This window comes from Hermetia illucens, chromosome 6, assembly GCF_905115235.1.
Source record: "Hermetia illucens chromosome 6, iHerIll2.2.curated.20191125, whole genome shotgun sequence".
Classification (NCBI taxonomy): Eukaryota; Metazoa; Arthropoda; class Insecta; order Diptera; family Stratiomyidae; genus Hermetia; species Hermetia illucens.
The window spans coordinates 93,177,399-93,203,467 of record NC_051854.1 but is presented as its reverse complement, the minus strand read 5'-3'; the positions used below and the strand labels follow the sequence as shown (position 1 = coordinate 93,203,467).

Sequence of the window (26,069 nt, the reverse complement as noted above, 5' to 3'; positions counted from 1 at the left end):
TAACATCCAACACACCCCCTGTTCTGCTCCTCAACTGTTCATGTGGCTGCTATCTGAACAAAACTAGCACACTTTACTTCAACGTGCGGATATCAAGATACGTATGTACGTACCGAGTGTACATTCCGTCCTGAACTGGAAATATATGTTAATGGAACGTCCTGGAAAAACGACGTAATAGAACCTGGAAGCATTTTTTGTCCTTTGCGACCTACTTTAATGGGAAAATATTACACGTGATGATTACTATCGTTTCTCTCGAGTGAATTATTATTCTTGCACTAGAAATTGCTTCCTATACGCACCCTGGGTGAATATAAAACCTGCGCTCATTTTGCAGCTATCATGAATGGTTACAAGGTTTAGAGGCTTTGAATATAGGAAATCGAATCTTAGTCAGAAAAAAGATAAATTTCCATTAGAAGAACATGAGATGATTTTAGATATTAGTCTTCATTCGGATAGATTAATATCAGCGTAAATTAGGGAAAATTGTTTCCGTATGAAGCTTGGATTGGGACCAGCTAAAGAATCCACGACGGACACAACAAAAGCAGAACAGGCCGTAATAAAAGGTGAAATCTTTGAGCGAAAATGATTGTGCAAGTTTTCGTTTACAATAGCTTCGGCGGAAAGTAGCTTATGAGTACGTTCCTGTTAATACCTTCTTTCAAGAATACCGCAGGTGGTTCTATGTGTTTCTAAAACTGAACGTTCATTCACGAATGAAAGCAACACCCCCACCCTCCAGTTAGAAACCTCTCAGAGATCCGCAAAGATTGGTTTACCCCGTGTCCAGCATAACTGTAGCTAGAGCTGGGCAATCGGAAAGGAAGTCCTGAGCATTTCCCTCTCCTCTCTGCACCTTCGACAATGCGAACTGTTGGGTATACCGAGCCTGTCGGCCTACGGGCCAGGGCCCATGCTGATCGCCGTAATCTTGTATACATTTGCACTCGTCTGATACAGGAGCTCTCGTGATCGGGTTTTGCTATAAGCGGGCCAAATCCTTCTTCACTTGACACAGGTGGTGAGTCTTCGCCATGTGAGGTACTCGGTTGTTAAGTAGTGCGAGTAGATTCGGCCCTTGACAGTCGCCAGCGAGGCAAGAGCAGAGCCCCGCCTAGCCAATCCGTCAGCCCACACATTCCCCTCTATGTTCCTATAACCGGGAACCTTTGACCTTGAAGGTGCGGCCCAGACCGTTCAGCGCGTTATTGTACTTCCCTACCAGCCTGGAGGATGTCATCGCATAGTGCAAGACTTAATGGCCACTTGACCGTCAGTAAAAATGTCTATGTTATACTTAGCACTCGCATCATGCCCCTGCCACCGACCAGCTTCCAGTATCACCAGTACTTCCGCTTGGAATACACTGGCGAAACCTGGGAGACCATACAGCTCGGATACCCTCTGGGTATCCACTCCACCCTGATTTGAAAGTCCACAGCAAAGTTTCTCGTGAAGTTTAGCTTGCGTGTGGCATAGTCCGTGGGGAATGCCCAGATTTCCGGAGGTTCTTTGTCTAGGATGTTACTATCGCCGTAGAGCTTTGCTGTTGTCCAACATCCGGACTCATGTAGTCTGACGGGACTAATGTGGCGATCTAGGGGGAGGATATGCACGATTACATTGAAATCATCAGCCATGAAGGACTGCATAGCCCCAGTACCACCTGCACACGATGTTCCTCGAATCCAATTGAGCTTCGATCACTTGTACTTTTTGCTCAAGGCGGATTGGACGCACCACAGCAGTGTACATCCAGAGAACCATCTTTGGTCGGAAACCCCACTTCTTTGCAAAGCTTCTCTTTTCAGACATAGACGGCTATACACGCCTTCTTAGCCCTCAGTTCTATGTTCAATCTCCAATTTAGCTTTGGATCCAGGATTAGACCTAGATACTTTACATTGCAGGAAAGATGTTCATTCAGCTGAGGTACGTGGAACTCAGGTACCCTTGTCTTGGTGGTGAATAGCGGACGCAAACATTCCTGACACTAATATCACCAAGTCATCGGAATACGCCACTACATTCGCACCGGAGAGATGGCACCAATCTGGATCATGCCTCTGTGCACAGTTCTGGTCATGTGACCACTTCTCTTGGATTATTAGCATAGATATAATCCAATGGGTTAGAAACCCGTCCAGTCCAATACTGATTAAAGGTTCTTTGATGGCGTTGGTACCAACGTTGTTGAATGCTCGCTTTATATGCAAGAAGGCCGCTAGGGTATACTGCTTGTACCGCAGTGACCGCTCAACCATGTCAATTACCTCGTGGAGAGCGGTTTTTGCGGATTTCACTTTAAGTGGATGTCCAAGACGCGCGCTATGGTTTCTAACACGAAAAAGGTGAGGCTGATTGCTTGAAGGTTCTTCACGGAGTCATGGCCGCGCCTGCCTGTTTTCGGTATGGAAACCAATCGTGCGTGTCTAGACTGTCGTACGTATCCTAAAGAGATACAGCTTCGGTAAATCTTCTGTAGCATAGCTGGCATTATGCCATCTGGACTCGGTGATTTATATGCGAAAAAGCTGTTGAAAGTCCAGCCATCTTATCCTCAGTAATTACCGATTTGATAGTCTCGCACGGCTGCAAACCCTCCGAACAAGGCTCTGACTAACAGTTGACGGGAAAGTGCAGTTGAACCAGAGACTTCAAGGTTTCACCAGAAGATTCCTCCCAGGAGTTTTCCGACCTTTTAAGAAAGAATGGACTTCTATGTTCCCTAGACAGAACCTTACTGAATTTTGCAGATTCGCTAGTGCTTCCAATTTTCCGCCCACGACCGAGTCTTGATGGTCTGATGGTGGGCTTGTATTTCTTCAGACTGTCCTTGTATGGCTGCCAGTATTTAGATCTGTAGCAGATGTTGAAATTTTCCCTGGTCAACTTGCTCAGGCTGGAGAGATCTTCATTCCACCACGATGCAATGTCTGCTTGCTATATTAAGCATTGAACGAGACTTTCCAGAGCCCCGAAGAGTTTGTTCTTGATAACTTGATCAAATTTCCTCCAGTCGATCCTCCTGGGTTCTTTGAAGGGTTTGCAGACCTTTGCGGCGATATTTAGACTGAAAAGGATTCAATTATTCAATTACGCTCTGGTCAGACACTATCCAGTTCTTAACCCGACGAATCCCATTATCGGTTAGTAGGGTGATATCAAGAATCTCCTCCCAACCGTCACAGTTCTCCGAATTAGGGAAATGGAAAGTTGGTGTACTGGCCTGTTACACACCGATGCATTTATATTAAAAATCAAATCAAAGAATGACTCACCTCTCGTTGATTTCCGAGCAGCCCAAAAGGTTATGCCTTGCATTGGTATCGCAGCCTATCAACAGATTGGCCTTCTTTCTTTCTGGTGCTCGTCAAATATTGTAGTTCTTCTGGCGGAGCTAATCAGTCGTGAACCACGCAAGCCAAGGAAATATACACGTTCTCTCCCCCGCCTGCCCAAGTTTGACCACGACTAGGCCGCTGGAACTCAGGTACGGACACAGGTAAACATTCAGGCTCTTCTTCGCGAGGATACATGATCTAGGTCTGTCCGGATCAGCGTCTCCTGTGCTGTGGAACAAATTATAATATTTTGTTTGGAATCATTTGATGGTTCAGCCGCCTTCGACCCAAAGCTCCTGTACTAGTGTAATGTGACGTCTTCCTCTAGGCGGAAGAGGAGGAAGCCAAGCAGATTAGCTGAGGGGTACTTCAGGTGTTGCATGTTTATATGCGTTATCTCAGTATTATCTGCTTACGTGTGTGCTTTTGGGGTTTTGAAGGCGCAGTAATTGGACGAGCCTGTCCTTATCTATGCGGATTTTTGACAACCAGATACTAGTGACCGGTCTCCTGAGGATCTCGTCGTAGGGGATGACTTTGAGATTTACGCCATCCCAGAGGTCGCTGATCTTAGCGTCGCACGAACCAAGAAAGTCGCTGGAGAATTATATACATTATATAATGTGTAGCCCACGAACCACCTGAGGTGAACCAAAGCAGGGGAGCGGCTGGCTGTAACTGCTTACATTTCTCCAATGGTTGCTTACAATCCGAGCTCTTACCCACTCTGCTTCGCTTGTGTTTTTGTTCGACCACGTCTTGAGATCGGTTGCGTTTGAGTGCGGTGGCCTTCACGTTCTGCTCGTCTGCTATGCGTTTGCTATTATATTCCTCAACAATCGCCTGGTATTTAGCAAGGTCCTTTTCATGTCGTCTTACGACAGTACTAGCCTCCTTATTCTTAGCAATCTTGGTGAGATTATGCCTGGCTTTATGGTGCTAACTCTTGTGCAGGACTCAAGTGAATCTTCATTTCTTAGTCGGTTTGCAGTGACTGACGGTCCTATTGGTCTTTACTTTTGAGAGATCCCCCGACATCGAGGGTTTCGGGTTAGGAGTACTATCTCTGGTACTCTCTACAGCCAGCTTATAGGACACTGGTACCCTCCCCCTCTGCTATGAGGGATCCGTTAGTGTACCAAGTAAACAGTTGCTGGTTCAAGCCGTATATCACAGCCACGCTCTCTCAGTTTTCCTTCTTACTCCAACGTGTTTCAAACTTTTTATCAAAGTGAAACCTCGTTGTCATGTTATCCCTTGGTGACAGTAATTTGGAACACGGCATAGAAAGAATATCAATCTTCCTCCGGTTTAGACAACTCCCCGCCTCACTGAGGCATCCCGAATATTGCCCTCCTTGCCTGCATCTGTATGAACAGATGGGGGGGGGGGGGGGTTAATCAAAAGAAGGGCCTCCAGCGATGCCGTTGACCATGTTCTCATTGCTAGTCCAGTTTGAATTCTATCACATAGGGTATCCTCAAATTTACCCCTAAAGTTAAACATAATGTCGTCCGCGTAACCCTGGACCTTTATTCCGGTATTTGCTAGGACGTCCAGGAGTTTTTCCACCACCATACTCCACATAAGCGGCGGTAGTACTCCGCCCTGTGGACAACCTTGAGTAGTATTCATGACAGTAGAATTTGTACCTGTCGGTGCTTATATTTGCCTACTCTCTAACATTTTGTCCATCTAGGAAGCCAGGGTGTTTCCAATTCCCTTGTGGCTCAGGGCATCTTGTACCTCTATGTGCGATATGTTGTCGAATGCTGCTTCGATATCCAAAAACGCACGCTATTTCTTTTGTTTCTATGGCATCCCATAGTACATCCGTCAGCTGATACAGCGCAGTTTCAATTGACCGTCCTGCCCGCCAAACCTGTTGACAGTGATGTAGGGGATTACGCTTTAGAGCGTTAGTTCTAATATGGTTGTCTGTGACCTCCTCCACCGTTTTGAGTACGAACGCGGTTAGGCAAATTGGTCTAAAAGATTAAGAGTGAACAGGATCTTTTCTACTCACTTTCGGAATAAAGGTATATATCCCAGTGCTATGCTCCCCCTTACCACCCACAGAAAAGACTCTAAGATGATTCCTAGGCCTCTCTGGATTAGTTCTGGAAAAATGCTATCTACATCGGGTGATTTCATTGCCCACCTTATCATAGCTGCTGAACATGTCTCTTTTACTAGTTTCCAGTTCCCCTTTCCTCCTGTTTTATTCCTAATTAGGGTATCAGGCACAATGTTTTCGCCTGCCGTCGTGGGGTAGAACTCCCGGAAATGAGTTCTGAGAAGCAGGTGTACCCAATTTTCCTCATTCTCGGTAAATGTCCCATCTTCCTTCTTCAAACCGACAGAGGATATTGCCCCATTTTTGCTTACAGCCTTGTAAAGCCTGATTGCTTCTGTGATTTCTTCGATCCCTACAGAGAACTCCCTGAAGCTGTTCCGTTTTGCTTCCCTGATCGCGTTGCTATACGCAGTCAGTCCATGTTTGCGTGGCATTCATTGTGGCACTACAGGAAGGCTCTTTTGTGGCCAATGTACTATTAGTCCTTATCATCTGTGTTCAACATCCTTACTTTTTGGTCTATTATATTTTTTCTAGGTGAATGCCATGCTAAGTCGCCCACTATTCCTCCCCTTGCTCTTTTCTTGATCCAATTAATTAAGAAACCTGACATAAACATAAACTTTAATTCCAGGTCATTAATTAACGCCCATCACATCATTTCTATTCACTATAGTAGAAATTCTAACTTTGGTGGGAGCTTCTGCCATACCTTACGCAAAGTAAGGAGAATATTTTCATTTTGCACCTGACCATAATGTGTTGTGTCCCCCATCCAACACAGTATTTTCGTCTTTATTACAATGAAGCGGCATTCATTGTCTTTGGTAGTCGGTTAGCTCTCGGAAACATTTTACTGGGGTCGATAATCGAGAGCTCAGTTAGTTCTATAAATAACTCGGAATTAGCTTCAATCTGAGTCGCTACATTACTTGTATAGAGGAGTGTGTATCGGATGCGGATGCATATCTAATAAGTTGATGGTGTTGCAAAGCCCTGAGACGGGTCCCTTTCACTACTAGTGTTTTAATAGATCTAAGTAATAGCATAACTTATTTCTTCTCTCCTTTTCTGTATATTGCTCCTGTTAACATAAATAAGAATGTAAATGAAGAGTTTTAAAAAAACCATCTTATCCGTAATCGAGATAGCATTGTATATGTATCTCAAGCCTCTGGCACATAGGTATATCGAGGATTAATCCTTTCCTTCTTTATTAAGAATTCATAAGACAACCAGTACGTGTTCCCATCCAAATACTATCGCAAGCGTCGACCATAAAACAACTCATCCCAAAGCCATTTCCATTCAGAACTAAGTGAAAACATAAGCCGACCATTACCTGGAGAGCAACTTGTCTAAAACGATTCCAGCAATTCCATGGAATGCATCCATTTGTGAACATCTCAGCAAATTTTTTCCGCATTTTACATTCTTCGGCTTAGTCGGTGAATATTTTACGACACCAAATTACAAAGTCACTGCGAAATTTACTAAGCTTTACAGCTACACATAATATATAATGCAAAACAAATGAAGTTCTCAAAAATATACAAATTTCTGTAATAAACCACAAGCCCTCCATTGGAAAAAAGCAGAAACAAGGAATGTATAAAGATGCCATTGTCATGGAAGGCCAAGGATTCTTTCTCTGCCAGTCTGCAAAATGCCTACGCAATAAATATGGAATAATTTTGCCATTATATCTGCCTGCTAAGGACCCAACTTGGCGACATTTTAACTTTGCCGCACTCAGAGTCATGTCCTTATGGATGTCTGTTTGCTTGGCTTCATTGGCATTACAATAACATGATCTTATGATCCTTTTTTTCGCGTACGAAATTAAGATATCATTTCAAGTACGTCAAATTGTTATGTCTTGCATTTTTGTTATTTCCCGGGAAGGGGAGACGTTTTAAATCTTTTCCAGTACCATGCAAGATGGCACGCAGGAGCCCCACAATGAGTTCGTGATATTGCTAATGTAGACATATACCAGATAGTCCTTCTAAGGATAAACACGAAAAAGTCTTACTTTTATATTGTTTCCCTTGCACACATGATCTGGTTGGTGGGTTGCCAATTTTGTAGATGGATTTATCTGAATACATAGGGAGATATGTACTCGTATATGAATATGGCTTGTTTTGGGGGTCACATCCTTTAAATTTTCGAATTCAAAACATCCTATTAGTTATTGGAAGTCATTGGCGTTTGAGGTAAGTGTCAGTCACAAATTTAATATTGTGCCTACCATCCCAGCTGCTGAGTTGATGGAGCAGCTGCTTCTCAATTTCTTTGCTTGGAAATCAAATCCCGGTTGCGTCATGGATATCTGGGTTCGGCTTTGTTATTCGGACAGGGTAGGATAATATAAGTCTAATCCATCATCATTATCATCAACAGAGCAACAACCGATATTCGGTCTAGGCCTGCCTTAATAAGGAACTGAAGAAATCTCAGTTCAGGGTTCACTAATTTGAGGGTTCACTAATTCAATATATGTATAGGACGGAGTACCAAAAGAAACGGTGGGGAAGGAGGACTAGACCGCCAGCTTTGCTTATTAAGCCGGCGGAAGGCAAGACTTTTGCGGAAGTCCTCAGCAAAATCCGTTACAAAATCAAACCCGAAGACAACGGAGCGGAAGTGTCTTCCATACGCAAAACGAAGAATGGTGGAGTATTAGTTGAACTAGGCCCGAAGACTATAAATAAAGTCACGTTCTGTGAAGCAGTCAAGGGGCTTCTAGGAGAAAAAGCTTTGGTTTCTAGCCTGGAACCCACGTGTGCTTTGGAAATCCGAGACCTTGACTGTCTCACGGAAAAGAACGAGGTAGAAGAGGCCATCAAACGCGAATGCCCGGAGGTAACCAATGTCCGGATTGGTATCACCTCCGCGAACTCCCGAGGCCAAAAACTCGCTGTGGTGGAAGTTGCCGAGCAATACGCGAGGAAGCTTCTAAACAGCGGGAAAATAAGAATTGGGTTGGTGCCCCAACCAAATGTTACAGATGTTTGGATTATGGGCACACATCTGCAAAACTGTCGGGGACCTGACAGAAGGACAACATGCCGTAAATGCGGTCAGGCAGGCCATAAAGCGAACACCTGCAATCAAACGGAAAGACGCGTCGTATACAGGGACCGTAGTGCGATTGATGAGAGCATTGCGCACACTGCGGGATCGGGGCGGTTTCCAGTTTTCAGAGCAGAACTGGAAAGAGCTAGGGTACGGTCAACATGATTCGCATCCTACAAATCAATATGCACCGGAGTGCAACCGCTCACGAGTTGCTAGGGCAGTTTGCTGCGGAGACCAAAGCTGATTTAGTACTCATCAGTGAGCAGTACCGAAACAAAGGGCCAGTTTCATGGCACCCAGACATATCAGGTACCGCTGCCATCTGGGTTCGGGACGGCACCCTCCTGGGGGTTCTTGCCCAAGGCCGAGGGGACGGCTTTGTCTGGATTCGGTGTTCAGGGAGAACGTTTGTTAGTGTCTATTTTACGCCGAATGAGACGATGCCGGACTTTCGTCGGAGGCTTGATGCTTTGGAGGACGCTATCTTAAGCACGGATGGGCGGATGCTGGTCGGGGGTGACTTCAATGCTAGGGCACTTGAATGGGGCATGCCTCACACAGATTCCAGTGGGAAACGAATTCTGGAAATGGCGGCGAGAACAGGACTGGTAGTTCTAAACACCGGATCTACCCTTACGTTCCGGCGCCCGGGCTGCGAAGGAAGCATTCCAGACGTAACCTTCGCGTCGGAATCGCTGGTGGACGAGTGGCGAGTTTTGGAAGACTTCTCCGCAAGTGACCACCAATACATTGCTTTCGAAGTAGTGGACACAAACTCTCGGTGTGCGCCACCCCAGCGATCTATATGTACATGGAACGTCGGGAAGGTGAACATCGGGAAGTTTGTCGAAACTCTGGGAACAGGTGGGGCCACGCTGGAGGGTACTCCTGGAGGCGGTGGCGCCGCAGCTGACACTGTCGTAAATTCAGTTATGAACCTGATAACGACGGTCTGCGGAGCCTCCATGCCTAGGAAGACATCGAGGCGTGGCAAACCTTCCATGTATTGGTGGACAGTGGAAATCGCAGAGCTCCGGAAGGAGTGTCACAGGCTCCGCCGCTTAACACAACGGCTAGGCGACCGGGGGGAGTCATGTGCCATAATGATGGAGTACAAATCAGCCGAAAGGAGACTCCGCAGCGCAATAAACAAGAGCAAAGCTCGCTGCTGGCAAGATCTGATCGACGAGGTGAATGGGGATCCGTGGGGACTCGGTTACAAACTTGTAACCCGAAAAATCGGGGCTCTGCGGAAACCCTGTTCACTTAAGGCCGAGCAGATGGACCGCATTGTGGGGACACTCTTCCCTGCACACCCCGTATGGGATGGTGATGTCGGCGCGGAGAGCGTCCCCTACGCTCTCCGCGCCGACGTCACCATCCCACTTTTCTCTATAAAAGAGTTGGAACAGGCAGTCCTCTCTATGAAAAACAAGAAGGCGCCAGGACCCGATGATTTTCCAGCAGAGGTACACAAACTGGTATTCTAACACCGGCCAGACCTACTACTCGGCGCATTCAACGCTTGCCTGAAAGAGGGCATCTTCCCTGCTCGTTGGAAAGTTGCGAGGCTTGCGACCCCGAATTGCCGTCTTCATACCGCCCACTATGTATGCTTGATACTGCTGGGAAGGTGCTCGAAAAGCTCATCAGAAGTAGACTCGCTGAAGCGATACGCGCTGCCGGAGATTTATCTCCCCGGCAGTTTGGTTTTAGGGCAGGGAGATCGACAATTGATGCTGTCATGCAAGTCGTGGACGCCGTTCGACTAACAGAGGGACATAGCCGCCGAACTCGACAGGTGGTGCTCCTCGTAACGCTTGACGTCAGAAACGCCTTCAATTCTGTAAGATGGAAAGACATTCTAGGCACACTAGACAATACCTTCAACGTGCCGAACTATCTCTTACGGATTTTGAGGGACTATCTGAGGAACCGCTCCCTGCTCTATGAAACACTAGAGGGTCAAAGGTGGATGGAGGTCACGTCGGCGGTAGCACAGGGATCCATCCTAGGGCCGGAATTCTGGAACGCTACCTATGATAGTCTGCTTAAACTCGACATGCCAGAGGAGTCGCGCCTGGTCGGCTACGCAGATGATGTCGCAGCGCTTGTTGCTGGACGCACTGTCGAACAGGCGCAAAGCAGACTCGGCATATTGATGCGACGAGTAAGCGGATGGATGATTACTCATGGTTTCAACCTTGCACTGGAAAAAACCGAAGTAGTCATCCTCACTAAAAAGGGAATTCCGACCTTGCGTCCCATATCGTTCGGCGAGTCGATCATCGAGTTAAAATCAGCGGTAAAGTACCTCTTGACTCAAAGATTAGCTTTTCTGAGCAAATCCAAGCAGCAGCGAACAAGGCTGCGGCTGGAGTTTCAGCGTTAAGTAGGCTAATGGCAAACATTGGGGGTCCTACGTCTAGTAGGCGACGTCTCCTGATGAACTCAACGCAGTCTGCCCTGCTCTACGGCGCAGAGGTATGGGCTAGCGCTCTTAAAAAGGAGGTATGTCGTAAACGCCTCGCGCAAGTACAGAGACGGGGAGCTTTACGGGTGGCGTCTGCGTACCGCACTGTCTCTGAACCGGCCGTGATAGTGATCGCGGGAGTTATCCCCGCCCTTCTTGCTAGGGAGCGTTAGGCCGTATACAAGCGCAAGGGAGATGAGCCAAGGGAGCTGGTTGCTCGCGAAGAACGGCAACACACTCTAGACGAGTGGCAGCTCTCTTGGCAAAATGAAACTAGAGGCAGATGGACTGCGCGGCTCATCGGCAACTTAGGTGCGTGGCTGGATTGGAAGCATGGTGAGACTGGCTATTTCCTTACCCAATTTTTAAGTGGGCATGGAAGTTTTCTGTCTTACCTGCACAAGATTGGAAAGGCGCGTTCTCCGGATTGTGTCCTTTGCAATGGAGTTGTGGACGACGCCCACCACACTTTTTTTTCTTGTGGAAGGTGGGATGGGGTTCGTCAGCAACTCTATTTAAACACAGGGGATCTCTCTCCAGACAACATTGTGGAAGAGATGCTGAGGACTGCTGACAGGTGGAACCGTGTTGCCCATTACGTTCGGGCCCTTCTCGTTGCTAAGAAGATAGAACTCGACCGGTGGAGGAGCCGGATGGCAGGGGGTTCCTTGAACTGACAGTTCCCTTCCTCCTGTCCCCTCCCGTTGGTGAAAGGAGTTCCCTGATTTGAAGGCTCCGCAAAGCGTTAGAGTTTGGGGACTAGCCTGAAGTAATGTGACAAACGGTTCCAGGCTAGCTCTCTGATGGTGGGGAGGTGTTTAGTTGGTAGTCCGACGACGTACCGAACCGGGAGTCCAACACTGTGTGCGTAAATGCATTCACCTACCCTACTACCTAAAAAAAAAAAAAACTACTTCAATATATCTAAAAGCTGTCTGTTGTCTTGACCTACGCCAGCGCTCCATCTCAGACAGGGATGTGGATTTTATCCACAACCACGACCATCAGATGGTATCGCTCATAGATTTGCCGTTATGTAGACTACGGAATCTTCCATCCTCATGTAGGGGCCAACAATTCTTCGGAGGAGTCTTCTCTCGAACGCGGCCAAGAGCTGGCAATTTTTCTTGCTAAGAACCCAGGCCTCCGAGGAATACATGAGGGGGAGGCAAATAGTCCGGTGCCACGACTGACTTTTGAGTGCTCCTCCACCTTTCAGTGAGACTTGGGTAGCCATGAAGCCTACGGTCAGGAACTCTAAAAGACATATATATATATATTAAATTACCTTTAAGAAATATGCAAGCTTTGATTTTTCGCAAGATTCTCGAATGCTTCCTTACTGCAAATGGCAAATCTGCCCCCGGTGCACCGAGAACTATTCCAACGTTGTCCTTGCAACTTCCCTTGAAATTATTGCAGAGGCAGCTTTGCATGGTGGAGGTTTATTTGTGCTATTTTAGTGCTGGCCATTGGCTCGGTTATTGTTTGGTGCTCTTCTTCACTGTTGGTGTATCACCCTCCTCATTAAACATGGCGCTTTCTTGAACTTCGCTGTCCACCATAAGTCTTAGAAAATTTAGGTCAAGGTCATGCAGCTTCTCCTTTTCTCTTGGCAGCGGGACTACTTCCCTGCTTAATCCATCATTTTGCGCCGCTGTGGCCCATGAAATTCCTTCGGGGGCCTTGGCAAGTTTCCCATCCGATGGGCTTTCCCTGTACACATGGGCAGGTACGCTCCCAAATCTGTATTTGATGTTGCAACTTTAACGTTAATGACGTTTGATCGCCTCCAGGAATTGGTCATCCACCCCTATCGTGGGGAGTCTACCCTTGCCCTCCACCTTGATTCTGAAGACTCTCCATAATCGCATATGGATATCCTCATTCTGAGCAATTGAGATCTTCCATCTCTAGTATTACGCCTTTAGAAAAAAACAATATCACCATGCGTGCTCCTGGTATATTATCCCCAGTACATGTCGACAGTTCCGTTCCTTCACAGTCTGGAAATTTAGGAACTATAGTCCTAAGCGACTCAACAGTATCCTCCTCCAGCGGCCTACCAGTATGTGACCTGGTCGAAAACATATCCCCCCACGCATGCTTTGCAGTCCATCTCTTGCACGTCTGCCTGACGACAAGGTTATGTACAGTTTCCTGCCCCTCACGGGTAAGTATTTGCTCGGAAAACGTTTTTCGCAGTATGCCCAGTCGAATACCCTTGACCGCAGTAGCATAGCTACAGAGAGAGCACGAGGCTGCCGTACGGAAAGTTGCGGCAGTATGATTTGTATTGTGATTTGACGTCGGATACCAGTCAACTCAGCTGTAAATGAGTACCTGAGTCAAAATCAGGGTAATAATTTCGCGCGAGCAGCCTTCTTAAGGGCCTCTTCTGGCTTCATGCCTTTGTTCAGATAACGAAGGCCTCATTTAGGCACTGAGCCCTGTCTCCTTCCTGCCGTGTGATATACTGATCTCAGACGTGCTTTTACGTGTACCTGCCTTTTAAGCAGTTGTCTTTTGTTGGCAGTAGTTCTCCCAGTATGCCAATGAGGACCTTTGCTCAACTGCTTGAAGACCCACCTCCTCCCTTTTTGGGTGTAATCACTTGGCTCTCAGTGTTTCGGTCATGTGCCTCCTCCTGGTTGGCCAGTTTGTGTGCGGTACGGGGTCCCCATTGGTTTTATTTTTTGGTTTTCATTCGTGTACTCATTTGTTTTGGTTCGAATTCAGTTAGTTACCCGGACTACAAATTATCAAATGGGCACCGTTCGCATGACATTCGTAAATAGGGCAGGTGTTTTCAACTTCCCAGTCTAGATACGCAGTATTTTGTTAATAGTAAGGTTACCTCGTACATGGTGTGGCAATCACCACTCACTAACGGTGTTGGTCGACGATAAAAATCCCACTGCTGACGGGCTTGGCTCCCAGAGAAGGACATATCGCCCTTGAAAAGAAATAGCTCGCTCTCAGAGAGTGGCAAATTGACTCCTGCGAGCTATATTCCGCGTCAGCTTATTCATGCACTGCACTGATTGGCACCACATTACTTCGGTTACGCGTGGAAATAGTTATCACGCCTTCTTCATTATTCCTTTACGGCCACTTTTCTGGGGTAAGAAAACCAATAGCATACTGGTTGCCTCGCTGCTCCAACGCCTTTGATTGCCTGTGTATCTAGAGTGGTATACTTTGGATAATATTCAGGAGAATTTGAAAGCTGATACCAGGGTCATGCTATTTGCATAACATGCTGGTTCCGAGCCCAGGTAAAGGAGGGAAGTTTGAGGCAACGTCCCTAATGTTTACAAAGATTTGATGGAATTGTGTTCTCTTTTCCACCAGACCATCTGCCTCATCAAGTAGGTACAGACTTCGATAACTCATCCTGGCCCTCTTCGTTGCTTCTCTAATACATTATCGCATCTAGCTCTGAAAAAGCTTCGAAAAAGATGTCCTACTCTTGGGAGCAGGCTTGTCCTTTGGACGTTGTCTTTAAATTGACCCAATTTTTTGCTTGTCCACTTGGTAGAAGAGCTAGGTGTAGGTGGAATTCCGAAGGAGCGATGTCTTTTGGATAGAGTGGGTCGGGTAAGACATCCTGCGTCGGAATGAGCACACAGTGGGCTGAAGCGATATCTCTGAAGGACATCACTGCACAATCTTGTGCAGAGGTTCTCTGTCGAGGATTGTGTCCCACCAAGCTGGTTTATGGGGAAAACCCGGGACTCCCCAGCGACCCTCTATTGATCCCGGGACTATTGATTTCAGTGTTCAACTCCTGACTTGGTTCGACTCGCCAGAAACTCTACACATATCAATTTCCACCAAACGAATTCGTAAATTGTTTGCGAGGAAAAGTACTTTCTACCAAAGACCACTCGACAACCCTGATCCTGGATTATAGTCAACCGGCAAAAGGCAGAGCATAATGTATTTATGGAAGAATATATGGCATCATAAGGAAAAGTATGCTCTCCCCACGTTTATGGTTGCTAGTTTTGCCCTTTTTTTGTTTCACGCCTGATTCTTGACTCCCTCGCAAGCAGATACACAAATTTTTCGTTACTCCTCGTATGAATCCTGAAGCAGCAGCAGTCAGGCAGGTTCATATGAAAAATTTATGTGGCCAGGATAAACAAACGCGGAAATAAATTGAAAGGACTAAAGCGAGCTTTTGTTATCTGCTGGAAGCTTATTTATGCTCAACATTAAGCTGGATAGAAAATAACCGCGCATTCCCTACAATATTTTTCCTACGTGCACCCTATGCCTTCCATACTTTTGTAACAACTTTTGTACAGCTATCCGCAGAAATCATCCCCCGCGCCACGAGAGCGGTTGGAGCTTTGTTTTGCTGCTCTCGCAGCTCGTTGTCGTACTTTAAATCCCATCATTTTAAGTCAAAAGTACGTAATAGTTCCTATCCCGTATGCCTTAATCCTTTTTGTCTAAAGCAGAAGTAAAAATTTTGCATGAATGCAAAGAATCCATGGATGCGATTAGTGGGAGAAGATATAATCTGCGGATGCTTTATTGTTGATGGTAATCTGTTCGGTCTCAGCCACCGGCGGAGCGGTATTGTGAATAGTAGGAATTCGGCCTGAATTGTGTCTATTGTTTTACAATAAAGTTGCTGTAAATAGGATTACTGAGGGATGAATTGAATAGATAGGTGTAAATTAAAATAGAGCACGTGGTTAGCATCCCGAATGCAGACTGAGGTATCTATGGTTCCAGGAATTCTGTTCCGCAGAATGATTAGGAAATGGAGCTTTGAAAACATCTTGGAGACGAGGTGCAGAAAAGACCCGAAATCTAGATATGAAACCATCGTTCGTTTACCTTAACATAACAAAATTAATGCAGACAGAAGCAAATAAGGGTCCGAAAGGAAAGGATAGAAAAGGACCAAAACCACACCGAAAGGCTCAGGAACCTTATACTGACTTGAGGTACTCTCGAATTTCCTAACGATTTCACGCATAGCGAGTCGACAGATTTTTCTCAGGTCCTATTAGATGGTCATAGATGTGCCCTGCAAGCATCAGTGCATCTTTGTTTCTTCTGTGTGTAAAAAGACAACGGTCGCTTCTCTTTTGAGACATCTAGAGTCTCCTTAGTACGTCTAAGTTCGGACCGGTAATTCAGACCCCATTTTCCTTTGAGTTTACCAGCTTTATTCTCTCCGTCCATATTGATCTCAAGATTGCGATTGCATGTGGATTTGCCTGCAATGCAGGGTCGAAAAGCAGTCTCTTTCTCATGAGCAGGTTCATTGAGATTATTGCAGTAGTTTTTCTTCAATCGGAGAATCAATGTTTAGTTCATGATCTACTATTTGGCGGAATCTTTCACAATAGTCGGAGTTAAAACTTTGATATGCATTTTAAACTCGTTGTCAGTTATGGCTACCCATCTTTCCGCTTTGGGAGCCCTTTGAGTTTCTTAGAAACTTTTAAACTATCTTTCTCCGGGCTATGGTAGGCTTGCTCAGAACCACCTTCGTGGTATTTTGGGAGAACCGTTCTCCCCCACAAATTAAAAGACAGTAATTGCTAATTAAAACCATATATTCCAAATTCAATTTCTAATAGCTATATCACACTTCTGATTTAATATCGCGAATTTTGCTGAGCTTTAATAATTTATTTTGTTATAATGCACTTATACTTTTTCCTGTTCTCTGGCGTCCTTTCTGCCCGGGGGTCGAGACTTCAGCCCTGGCTGTTTTTTGGTAAAAGCTCTCTCTGACATTTGTCCTCCAGTCAATGTCAGGCCGCCAGCTGTTTTCTGCGGCCATTGGATGCAGCGGTGGAGGCGCGCTTCCGATGCACCGCCACATCACTCCACCACCAGATGAAATCGCTCGGTTTCAGCGAAGCAAGCTGCCAGCGCGATCCCACCAATGGCAGTCACCGCGCGAATCTGACGATTCGTGGGCGTTTTCGGAGCGGTCGCCGGTTCGACGAAGGCCTTTAGCCTCAATGAGGCGGCCCACTTGGGTCCGCCTTGGACGTCCAGCTTGAACGAATGCTCGCCCTGTTCCAGAACCCTAAAGGGGCCCTTGTACGGTGTGTTGCAGCGGCTTCCGAGAGCGTCCACCCTGATGAGGACCTGGTCATACTTCTCAAGATCCCTGGGGGTGTTGACCAAAGATGTCGCGTATCGTGACGGTGGAGTCGACCGAATCTTAAAAACCGCGTCCATGAGCAGACGCAGCATTCCCGAGTCGTTTCACCCTGCTCTGATGTCCAGTACAGGGTCGGCAGGAAGACGTAGATTCTCCCCCAAAATCATCTCCACAGTGCTGGCCGCGAACTCCTCTCGCTGGGCTGTGCGGGGGTCGAGGAAGACGAAAAGCAAGGACCGGTGCCAACGTTCCAGCATAACATTGAACTGCGAATGGTATGCAGTAGTCCTATGCCGTTTGAAGCCATGGAGCTTTCCTAACTCCGCGAAAAGACCGGATTCGAATTGCATTCCCTAGTTCGTGATGATAACGGCTGGAATACCAAAGCGCAGCCACTCTTGATAGAGTGTAAGTATAGCTTCAGGCTTCCTTGTCTAAATCGGGCGGAATGAATGGCCTCGGTCCCTTATCTGAGGTTTCGCAGAGTAAATAAGAGATTCAAGACAAAACGTCTGCAACCACGCTGTTTTTGCCAGGCACGTGTTGGATATCAGAAGTAAACTGGCTGATATAATTCCAGTGCCAGTGCCGAAGTTCGTGATGGGACGCTTTGTCGGACTTTGGTCTAAGCACGAAAGTAAGGGGTTTCTTGTCCGTGAACACAATGAACCGTCGGCCCTCAAGGGACAAACGGAAGTATTTAACTGGAAGGTATGGGGCGAGCAGTTGCTTCGAACATAAGCTTAATATTAGCCAAATCTGATTGACCAGTTGGTGAAGAGCGGCGCCTACTGCTGTATCAGAGGCATCAACAAACACAGTTAGGGGTGCATCTGGCTGAGGAGACACCAGTAGTGTTGCATCATGATTGCCTCAAACGCAAGAACGGCCTATGCAGACCACCCAACCTTCCGGGAGTCTTTAGTTTCGGGCCCAGACAAATAGGCGTTAAGGATCGCTTGGTGATGATCAGCTTTGGGCAAGTGACGATAGAAATTTAACATGCCCAAGAACCTTCACCTTCAACATTTAATCGCTTCAGCCTTGTCCAAGTCAGGTTGGTTACCGTCAGGGATTACTGAGTGGCCAAGAAATTTGACCTACCTCTGGAGGAATCTGCATTTTTCAATGTTGAATGAAAGTCCGGCCTCAAGGAGACGTAGAAAAATGCACTCGAGCTGTTCTGAGTGCTTAGATTCTGAAGAAGAAGCGACGAAAACATCATCCATGTATACGAAACAAAAGTTAAAGTTTCGCAAGACAGATTGGACGAACCTCTGAAAAACCTACGCAGTGTTGCACAAGCCAAAAGTCATCCTAGTGAATTCAAAGAGTCCGAAAGGTGTGCAGATAACCTTCTTCGAGAGCGATAGGGATTTAGTGATACATCTTGGCTACATCCGAGGTCGTAAAAACACGGTGGAGTGGAATGGGATATCGGTTTGGAACTGTCTGAGCGTTCACACGCCTATAGTTTCTGCATGGCCGCTATTCGTCATTTGACTTAAGGATCAAATGAAACGGAAAAGACCAACAGCTATTCGATGGTTTGCAGATACCCTGTTTCCTTAAATTTTCGAACCCTTTCTTCGCAACAGCAAACTTCTGGGGTTAAGATGGACGCACCTTTGAGAATATTGGAGAGCGGGTAATGTTGATGTGGTGCTGGACATCGTGCTTAACCGGATTGGGGAAACTACTTTCAGTAGTGATGTTGCGGTACTTTCTGAGGAGTGCACGAAAATTAGAGAAAGAATGCCATTTTGGCAGGCAGAAATTTTACCTGACGTATGTAACGAGGTTGTGGGGTCAATCAATGTCTTGTTCAGCAAGTCCACCAATAGCCTATTGTGACACAGGAAGTCTCCGCCTAATATGGGGATGCTACTGTTCACCAGAAAGAAACTCCACGAAAACAATCACGTCCACCTGTCTATAACCGTAGGTGCGAAAGAGAGATGAGTTCGCGGCCGCCAGACGTAAATTCTGCGGAAGTAGGGTGTTCGGGCGGGGTGCATGGAGAATCGACACCTCAGCACCCGTGTTGACCAGGAAGAAACGTCTGCTTAAGTGGTCGAAGATTGTAAGGCGACGTGGTACTGCGCTTCGAATAGCCTTCGCCGAGGCAACCAGTGAGCCTAACTTTTTGCTGCGCTAAATGAGCTTGAGCTCCTTATTTCCGATGGTATCAACAAACCACTGAAGCCGATGAGGATCCCGACGAGCGACTACTCAAACGACCCTTTCGGGAAGCGGAACTCGACTGTGATTAAGATCGAGATCTAACTCTCGAACGCAAATTACGCGCCCTCAGTATATATTCAGTAACAGTATATGTTATTAGTGAAAAAAAGTGGGAACCGATGCGGCGCGGAATCGAACTCAGCACCTAATGCACAGTAGGCAACCGTGTTGTCACAGTACCACGTAACACCTATTGTCTACTTGACTATAGGGAAACAAGGATTTTGTATCGAATGCGAAAATTGGCCGACAAACGTTCCCATGCCAACTTCGGCGCTTGAATTATATCAGCCAGTTTACTTCTGATATCCAACACGTGTCTGGAAAAGACAATGAATCTCTTGAATCAGATAAGGGACCCAGGCCATTCAAAACACATTCTTGCGGATTCAGGAATCGAGGCGACGAACCGATTAGCCACTAAAAAATACTTCTGGCCGTCCATGAACAAAGATGTAAACTCTTGGGCCAGACAGTGCATCGCGTGCCAGAAGTGTAAGGCCAACAAGTATGTACGAAAGGAAGTAGTTGTATTCCCTAGGCCAACCAAGCAATTCCTTACCATCCATCTGTACATCATCGGCCCTTTGCGAGACTCGCACAGGTACAAGTATTGCCTCATCATCGCCAGGTTTACGCGGTGATCTGAAGCAATACCTCTGTCTGACATTACGGGGCAATCATGTGCCGAGGCCCTATGTCGACAGTGGTGTTCCAATCGTAATCATCACAGAATAGGGAATGCAATTCAAATGTATTTTTTTTGCGGATTAAGGCGAGCTCTTTGGCTTCAGACGGCACATGACTACTGCATACCATCCACAGTTCAATGGTATGATGGTATGTTGGCAGCGGTCGTTAAAGGCTGCCTTAATGGCTCCCGGCGATCCGTCGTGGTCACGATCCTTGCCCTTCGTCTTCCTCAGCCTCCGCACAGCCTACCGAAAGGAGTTGGCGGCCAGTATCGTGGAGATGGTGGACGGGGAGAATCTACGCCTTCCCGCTGACCCTGTACTGGATATCAGAACAACTTTAAGCGACCCTGATAAGCTTAGAGACGCGGTTTCGAAGCTGCGACCGACTCCATCGTCCTGACACACGACAGTCAAGGCCAATACCCCCGGGGATCTCGGGACATGTGCACAAGTTTTTATTAGGGTGCAAGCTCTATAAGAGAGCCCCTCTAGAGTTCTGGAACGAGGCGAGCACTCGTTCAAGCTCGACGTCCGAGGAGTGGGTCGAGGCTGAAAGCGTTCGGCGAGCCCCCTATTTTCGGTCGGACTGTGGTTGAGTTTTAATTTAATTACTTTAAGTCGCATGCAAATGATAAGCTCACAGCAGCCAGGCAATCACAGGACGAATAGAAACACCCATGATGACTGCGATTTGAACCTAGGGCAACAAGATGGCCCCATCAAAGAGCATGCAGCTTACTTGAATTAATCTGCTCTTCCCCTTCAATAACAGTATCGATTTTGATTGTAAAAACATTTGTTTAAAAAAAATATCTTTTCATAATAATATTAAATCTATAATCGTCCCTATTAGCATCTCCTTTTGAACCGACTATCGTGCCATTCATCCAATTAAAGACAAGCATCTTAAACCGATTTGCGTAGCATCTGAAATTCTGAAAAGCACAAAGTATATGTACACGGATTTTCCATTATACATATACTTATCTGATTTCTTAGCTTTTCCTTTCATGCGTCTTTTCGTTTCGTAGACAAACACAATATGAACGATGCATTTGGCTTCCTTTCGCATAAGCTAGATCCTCTTTACATTTTCTCTGTCATTTCTTTTTCCGCTTTTTTAATGTGGTGACACTGCATAAATGTTTGTTTGTTTATTTCTTATGTTTGCAGACATACCAACGATTCAGCTTGACTTGGGATCAAATCTGAACCCAGAAGACATCGAGGAAGGTGATGATGTTTATTTTGAATGCAAGGTGAACGCCAATCCAGCTGCATACAAAGTGATATGGAAGCATAATGTAAGTGGATTTTGGAATTTGTTTGACTATTTGAGTTAGGTCTAGGTTGGATCTGAACATGTGAAAAAAGCGTAGAAGGAAGTGGGTATCCATTTTGACAAGTGAAGATAAGGCCACCTGTCAACAGTTGATGAGATCTTTCTCTGGATTTTACATAAAATTTGCTGTTCCTTAAACAGACATTTTTGGGGGCCGAAAACCAACGAGGCGCAGTTAGTCACTCCCCCAAACTTGCACCGGGGACTTCATTCTCCCCATAATACAGTCCCAATGTCTATTCAGTTCCTTTTCACCTGCAATTACGGATAATTTATAGTCCCAGGATATAATTTATTGTTTTCTAAGTTCCAGCACGTGGAGTTGGCTGACCACCGAACGATTCGAACTCCACACTCGGCTCCAGCCCCTATGAAATTCATATTTTGGGGATGACGGTAATAATTATGATAATGAGGTTTTCTGGTAATTCGCATTTGATAGAGTGTAAGCCCAGTGATTGGGCCAATCTGCAAGTTATCCTGTTCCTATTTGCAAGCCATACAGGAAGCATATGGCCTTCTGAAAAGTGGAATGCGCTGAGCCCGAAACAAAACCAGACACAGTCGTCCCTTGCCAGATTTTGTGTGATTTACTTGTTGGTAATTGGAGCGATTTAAGCGACTCGGATTATGTTATTATGTTTCTCATTTGCGTGATTGAAGACTGGATCCACCGGCTCCAATGTTCAAATGGAATGCTTTGTATGATGAATTATTGTCCTCATGAATAGACCCAGTAAACATTCTGGGTATATGTTGTTTGTTATAGTATCCTTGTGTGTGCCGGGAACATTTCCATTTTCCTCCACTATCGCCGCTCCAAATTAATTCGTGTTTATGGGCTATAATGGAGTGCCTGTGATCGCTTCTCAATTGTTTGTTTGTGTGACTCCCAGAATGAGCCACATTAGCCAATATTTGTAATAAATAAGAGGATTTCAGGATTTTTATAGAGTGCTGAGTAATAAATATTAAAAGAGTATGATTTGTGGGTTATAGACAGGCAATGAAGTGAAGCAATCGCTTTGAATTGGGGACTGTTATGGTTAATTTGATAGGAAAAGCGAGTCTCCCTAATAAATCGAATGTTGATTTATTTATTTGGCATGTCAACAGCCAAATCTTGAATTGAAAGCTTTTTATATCCTACATTTTAAAAAGATAATGAGATAATTCAACGGCTCCCACAACAAACCCACATTGGGCGCCATTTGCTTAAAGAATTTAGTTGGGTTTAAAGATCCTTGGCCAAGCGAGTTTTACTCATATTTTGAGTTTGGGCTCCAAAACAGTTTTCGATCATTTGTATTACTATCACTATATCCGGCCTGGCCATATTCATATGAAGAGCGATTCAATATCTGGTCCATTATAATGATTGAAAAAGTGGCTCAACTTCTAGGACAATGAACTTCATTGTAATGGTGCTAATTTCTGGTTAGACTTTCTTCGCGTTTATTTCTAGATACATGGTCAGACAAAGTTCAATTCCCTTCTAAAGAGAATACAGTTCTCTACTGCACCCCTTACTGTTGTTCGTCTAATATGCAACGAAATATGCCACCAGTCAAGAAATAATTACTATGAAATGCTGACTGGTGGGAGCCTCGAGACCAGTCATTTCTTCCCAGCAACAACCCTACGCACGGTTTCACTTCAGGGTTTCTGGGCATAAAAATCAAGGACAAACACGCCTCATGGTTGACTGGTCGATACTTTTTTATTCCCTTGAAAAACGGCAGGGAAGCTTAAATGCATCTCCAGAAATCATCAAGGATAACTCGTGACCGTGGTTAATGCCTTTCGTGGGATGTTAGAAGTTGGCTCTTTTTATCAGTCGTTTAATTGAATTTCAAATTGAGTGGATGTTACTGACCCTACAGAAAGTAAAATGCTGTAAAACTGTCATAACCAGCGAATTTCTTCTATTTAAAAGTAAATGATTTGAGGAGAGGTAGAGCTGTATTCCCCATGGTTCGGTAATGGGTTGTCGAACTTAATTCAATGTATTAAAAAATGAAATTGTGGTCCAACGCTAAGGAGTTCCCCTTCGTGGATGAATGGTTTGCATTTATTACATCCCTCAGAAGACTTTTGTAGTTTCTGCAGGTGAATGTGTTTCCTGTGAGGAGTGGCCAGATCTCCCATCTGGCGCGACCCCAGGTGGCGGATAGGGGCATACCTATTGATGTGTAAATATGTGTTCATGCACTTTTCTTTTCTGACTGTGCATGGGCTAGTGTTTGCTCATCTCTGGTGCGTGGACCAAAATGGCTATGGGAAGGACACCCAGAAAATAAAACCAACATGGACGAATTGAGAAGGAGTAAAGTTACGGTGCAGGGGCTCGGAACCCCAGTATCGGCGGCTTTTGGGAGTGAGAAAGCGGGCTCCCGGCCGTCGATATCCCTCGACCGCAGTGCTTCGGTGGTGGACAACTTGGCCACCGTTGCATCTAACACTACAAGTGTTTTAGATTTGGAGAAGGAGGTGTTCAAACGAAGCACAACTCTGCCAAGAACACCAATTGCGAAGGCAAAGAATGATGGGCTAAAAGGAGATAGCTGGCCAAAAAAGGCGATTTCGACACCCATCGGATCTGATCAAGAGGTACTCCAGCAGCAGCAAATAGATCCATTCAGGAGAAGCTCATCAATTTTACGATCTACTCCAATATCAAAGCCGGCAAAAGAGAAAGCTCATGGGAGCTCAGCAACTGAAAAAGGTGAAGGATTCAGTAAAAGGAGTAGTCTGGCCAGGACTCACCGAGAACAGAGCCCTGACCCAGAAGAACTACCTTTTATGCAGCTTGAGACTAAAATAGTTGAGCTGTCCGAATTCATCAAGGACAAGCACAACGTGCACCAAGCCATTAAGAACATGGTGAGAGCCATCAGGGTGCTTTATAATAGGTCACAGGAAGAAATAAGAAAGCCTAAGGAAAAGCCGGACATCCCAACCTCAACAGTGTCACAGGCGACTCAAGTGACACCCAAGCACAAAGTCGCCGACCTTCGCTCAAGTAAAAGAGTGAGAGACAAGGAGGGGGAAGCTTTGGCGAATCAACAGGCCCCAAAAAGGAAAAAAGGGGTGTTGACCAGTCCAACAAAGGGAACTAAAAGTTCAGAAGGGCCCAAAGTACCGAAATTAGGAAAGTCCGCTAGCGAACCGAAACTGAAAGAAAATAGGAACGATGGTTGGACTAAGGTCGTGAATAGAAAAAGAAATAAGAAACCAAAGGTGCGAATTCGCCCGGAGGCAATTGTAATCTCCAGCAAAGGATATCTAACATATGCGGAGATACTGAAAAAGGTGAAATCTGACCCCGACCTAAAAGACCTAGGCGGAAATGTTAGCAAAATCCGGAGGACCCAGAAAGGTGATCTCATGTTTGAGCTGAAAAAATCCAGCGTGGGTAAAACTGACGACTTTCGTAACCAAGTTTTAAACTCACTTGGGGAGAATGTCGGGGTTCGTTCCCAAAAACATGAGGTCTATATTCAGTGCAAGGATCTCGATGAGGTAACATCCAGAGAAGAGATCTGCACTGCCTTGAAGGAACAATTCAAGTTGGAGGATTTCAGGGAAGAATCCATCGTGAGCCTAAGAAAGGCTTATGGCGGTACTCAAACGGCCACAATGCGACTGCCAGTGGAGTTAGCGCAGAAGTTGTTGGCCGTGGGGAAGGTTCGGATTGGATGGGTTGTTTGCCGACTAAGGGAACAGATCTCCTTAAAAAGGTGCTTCAAATGCCTAATGTTTGGACACTTCGCGAAGGCATGCACTAGCGGCATCGATCGGTCCGATCGATGTCGAAGATGTGGGGAAAAAGGACATATTGCCAAGGAGTGCAATAGAGACCCCAAATGCATTTTGTGCGAAGAAAAGGAGGGAAGGGATAACCGGAAGTGGGAAATGCCCAGAATTTAGGAAGGCGTTAACTGCAGTGAAAAAATGAGGTTAATACAAATAAACCTTAATCATTGCAGGGTCGCACAAGATTTGCTTGCGCAGACCACTTACGAATCCGCAATGGAGATTGCTATCATTAGTGAACCGTACAGAAATCTTGACGGTGCTGTATGGGTCACAGATTCGACTGGTGGAGCGGCGATATGGGCGTGGGGTCGTCAAGCCATACAATATAGCATGGGTCAGGCGACTAGAGGCTTTGTGTGGGCAAAAATAAGCGGTATATTCATATATAGCTGTTACGCCCCACCGAGCCTCACACTGCCCGAGTTTGAAGAACTGTTAGACGATCTTGTTCACGATGCAAAGGGACGGAGTCCAAAGGTGATAGCCGGTGACTTTAATGCGTGGGCTATCGAGTGGGCAGCAAAGAGACTAACGCAAGGGGGAGGTGCTTATTAGAAGCATTCGCCCAGTTCGATGTGGTTCTGGCCAACGAAGGCGATATAAACACTTATCAGAAAGGGGGAACTGGGTCAATTGTAGATCTGACTTTTATCAGCCCTGCGCTAGCACGTGACATGTCCTGGCAAGTTAGTGAGGACTTCACGTACAGCGACCACCAGGCAATCACCTTTGAACTAAGGATGGAGCCACAAGGCAGGAGACCCGCACCCCGGAAGCCGAAATCCAGAGGAACACCAGGATGGTCTGCCAAAGCGATGGATGAGCAGACATTCATGGAGA

General features: G+C 46.0%; 1 protein-coding gene across 2 annotated transcripts in view; it reads left to right on the top strand.

The window, feature by feature from the left end:
• Positions 1-26,069, top strand: part of LOC119660359 (synaptogenesis protein syg-2) — a 354,674-nt gene that overhangs the window by 264,910 nt on the left and 63,695 nt on the right. For both annotated transcript variants that reach the window (XM_038068867.1, XM_038068866.1), the window contains exon 10: positions 21,242-21,372. In XM_038068867.1, coding sequence (XP_037924795.1) covers positions 21,242-21,372 — 131 coding nt within the window. The remainder of the gene's footprint in view (positions 1-21,241; positions 21,373-26,069) is intronic.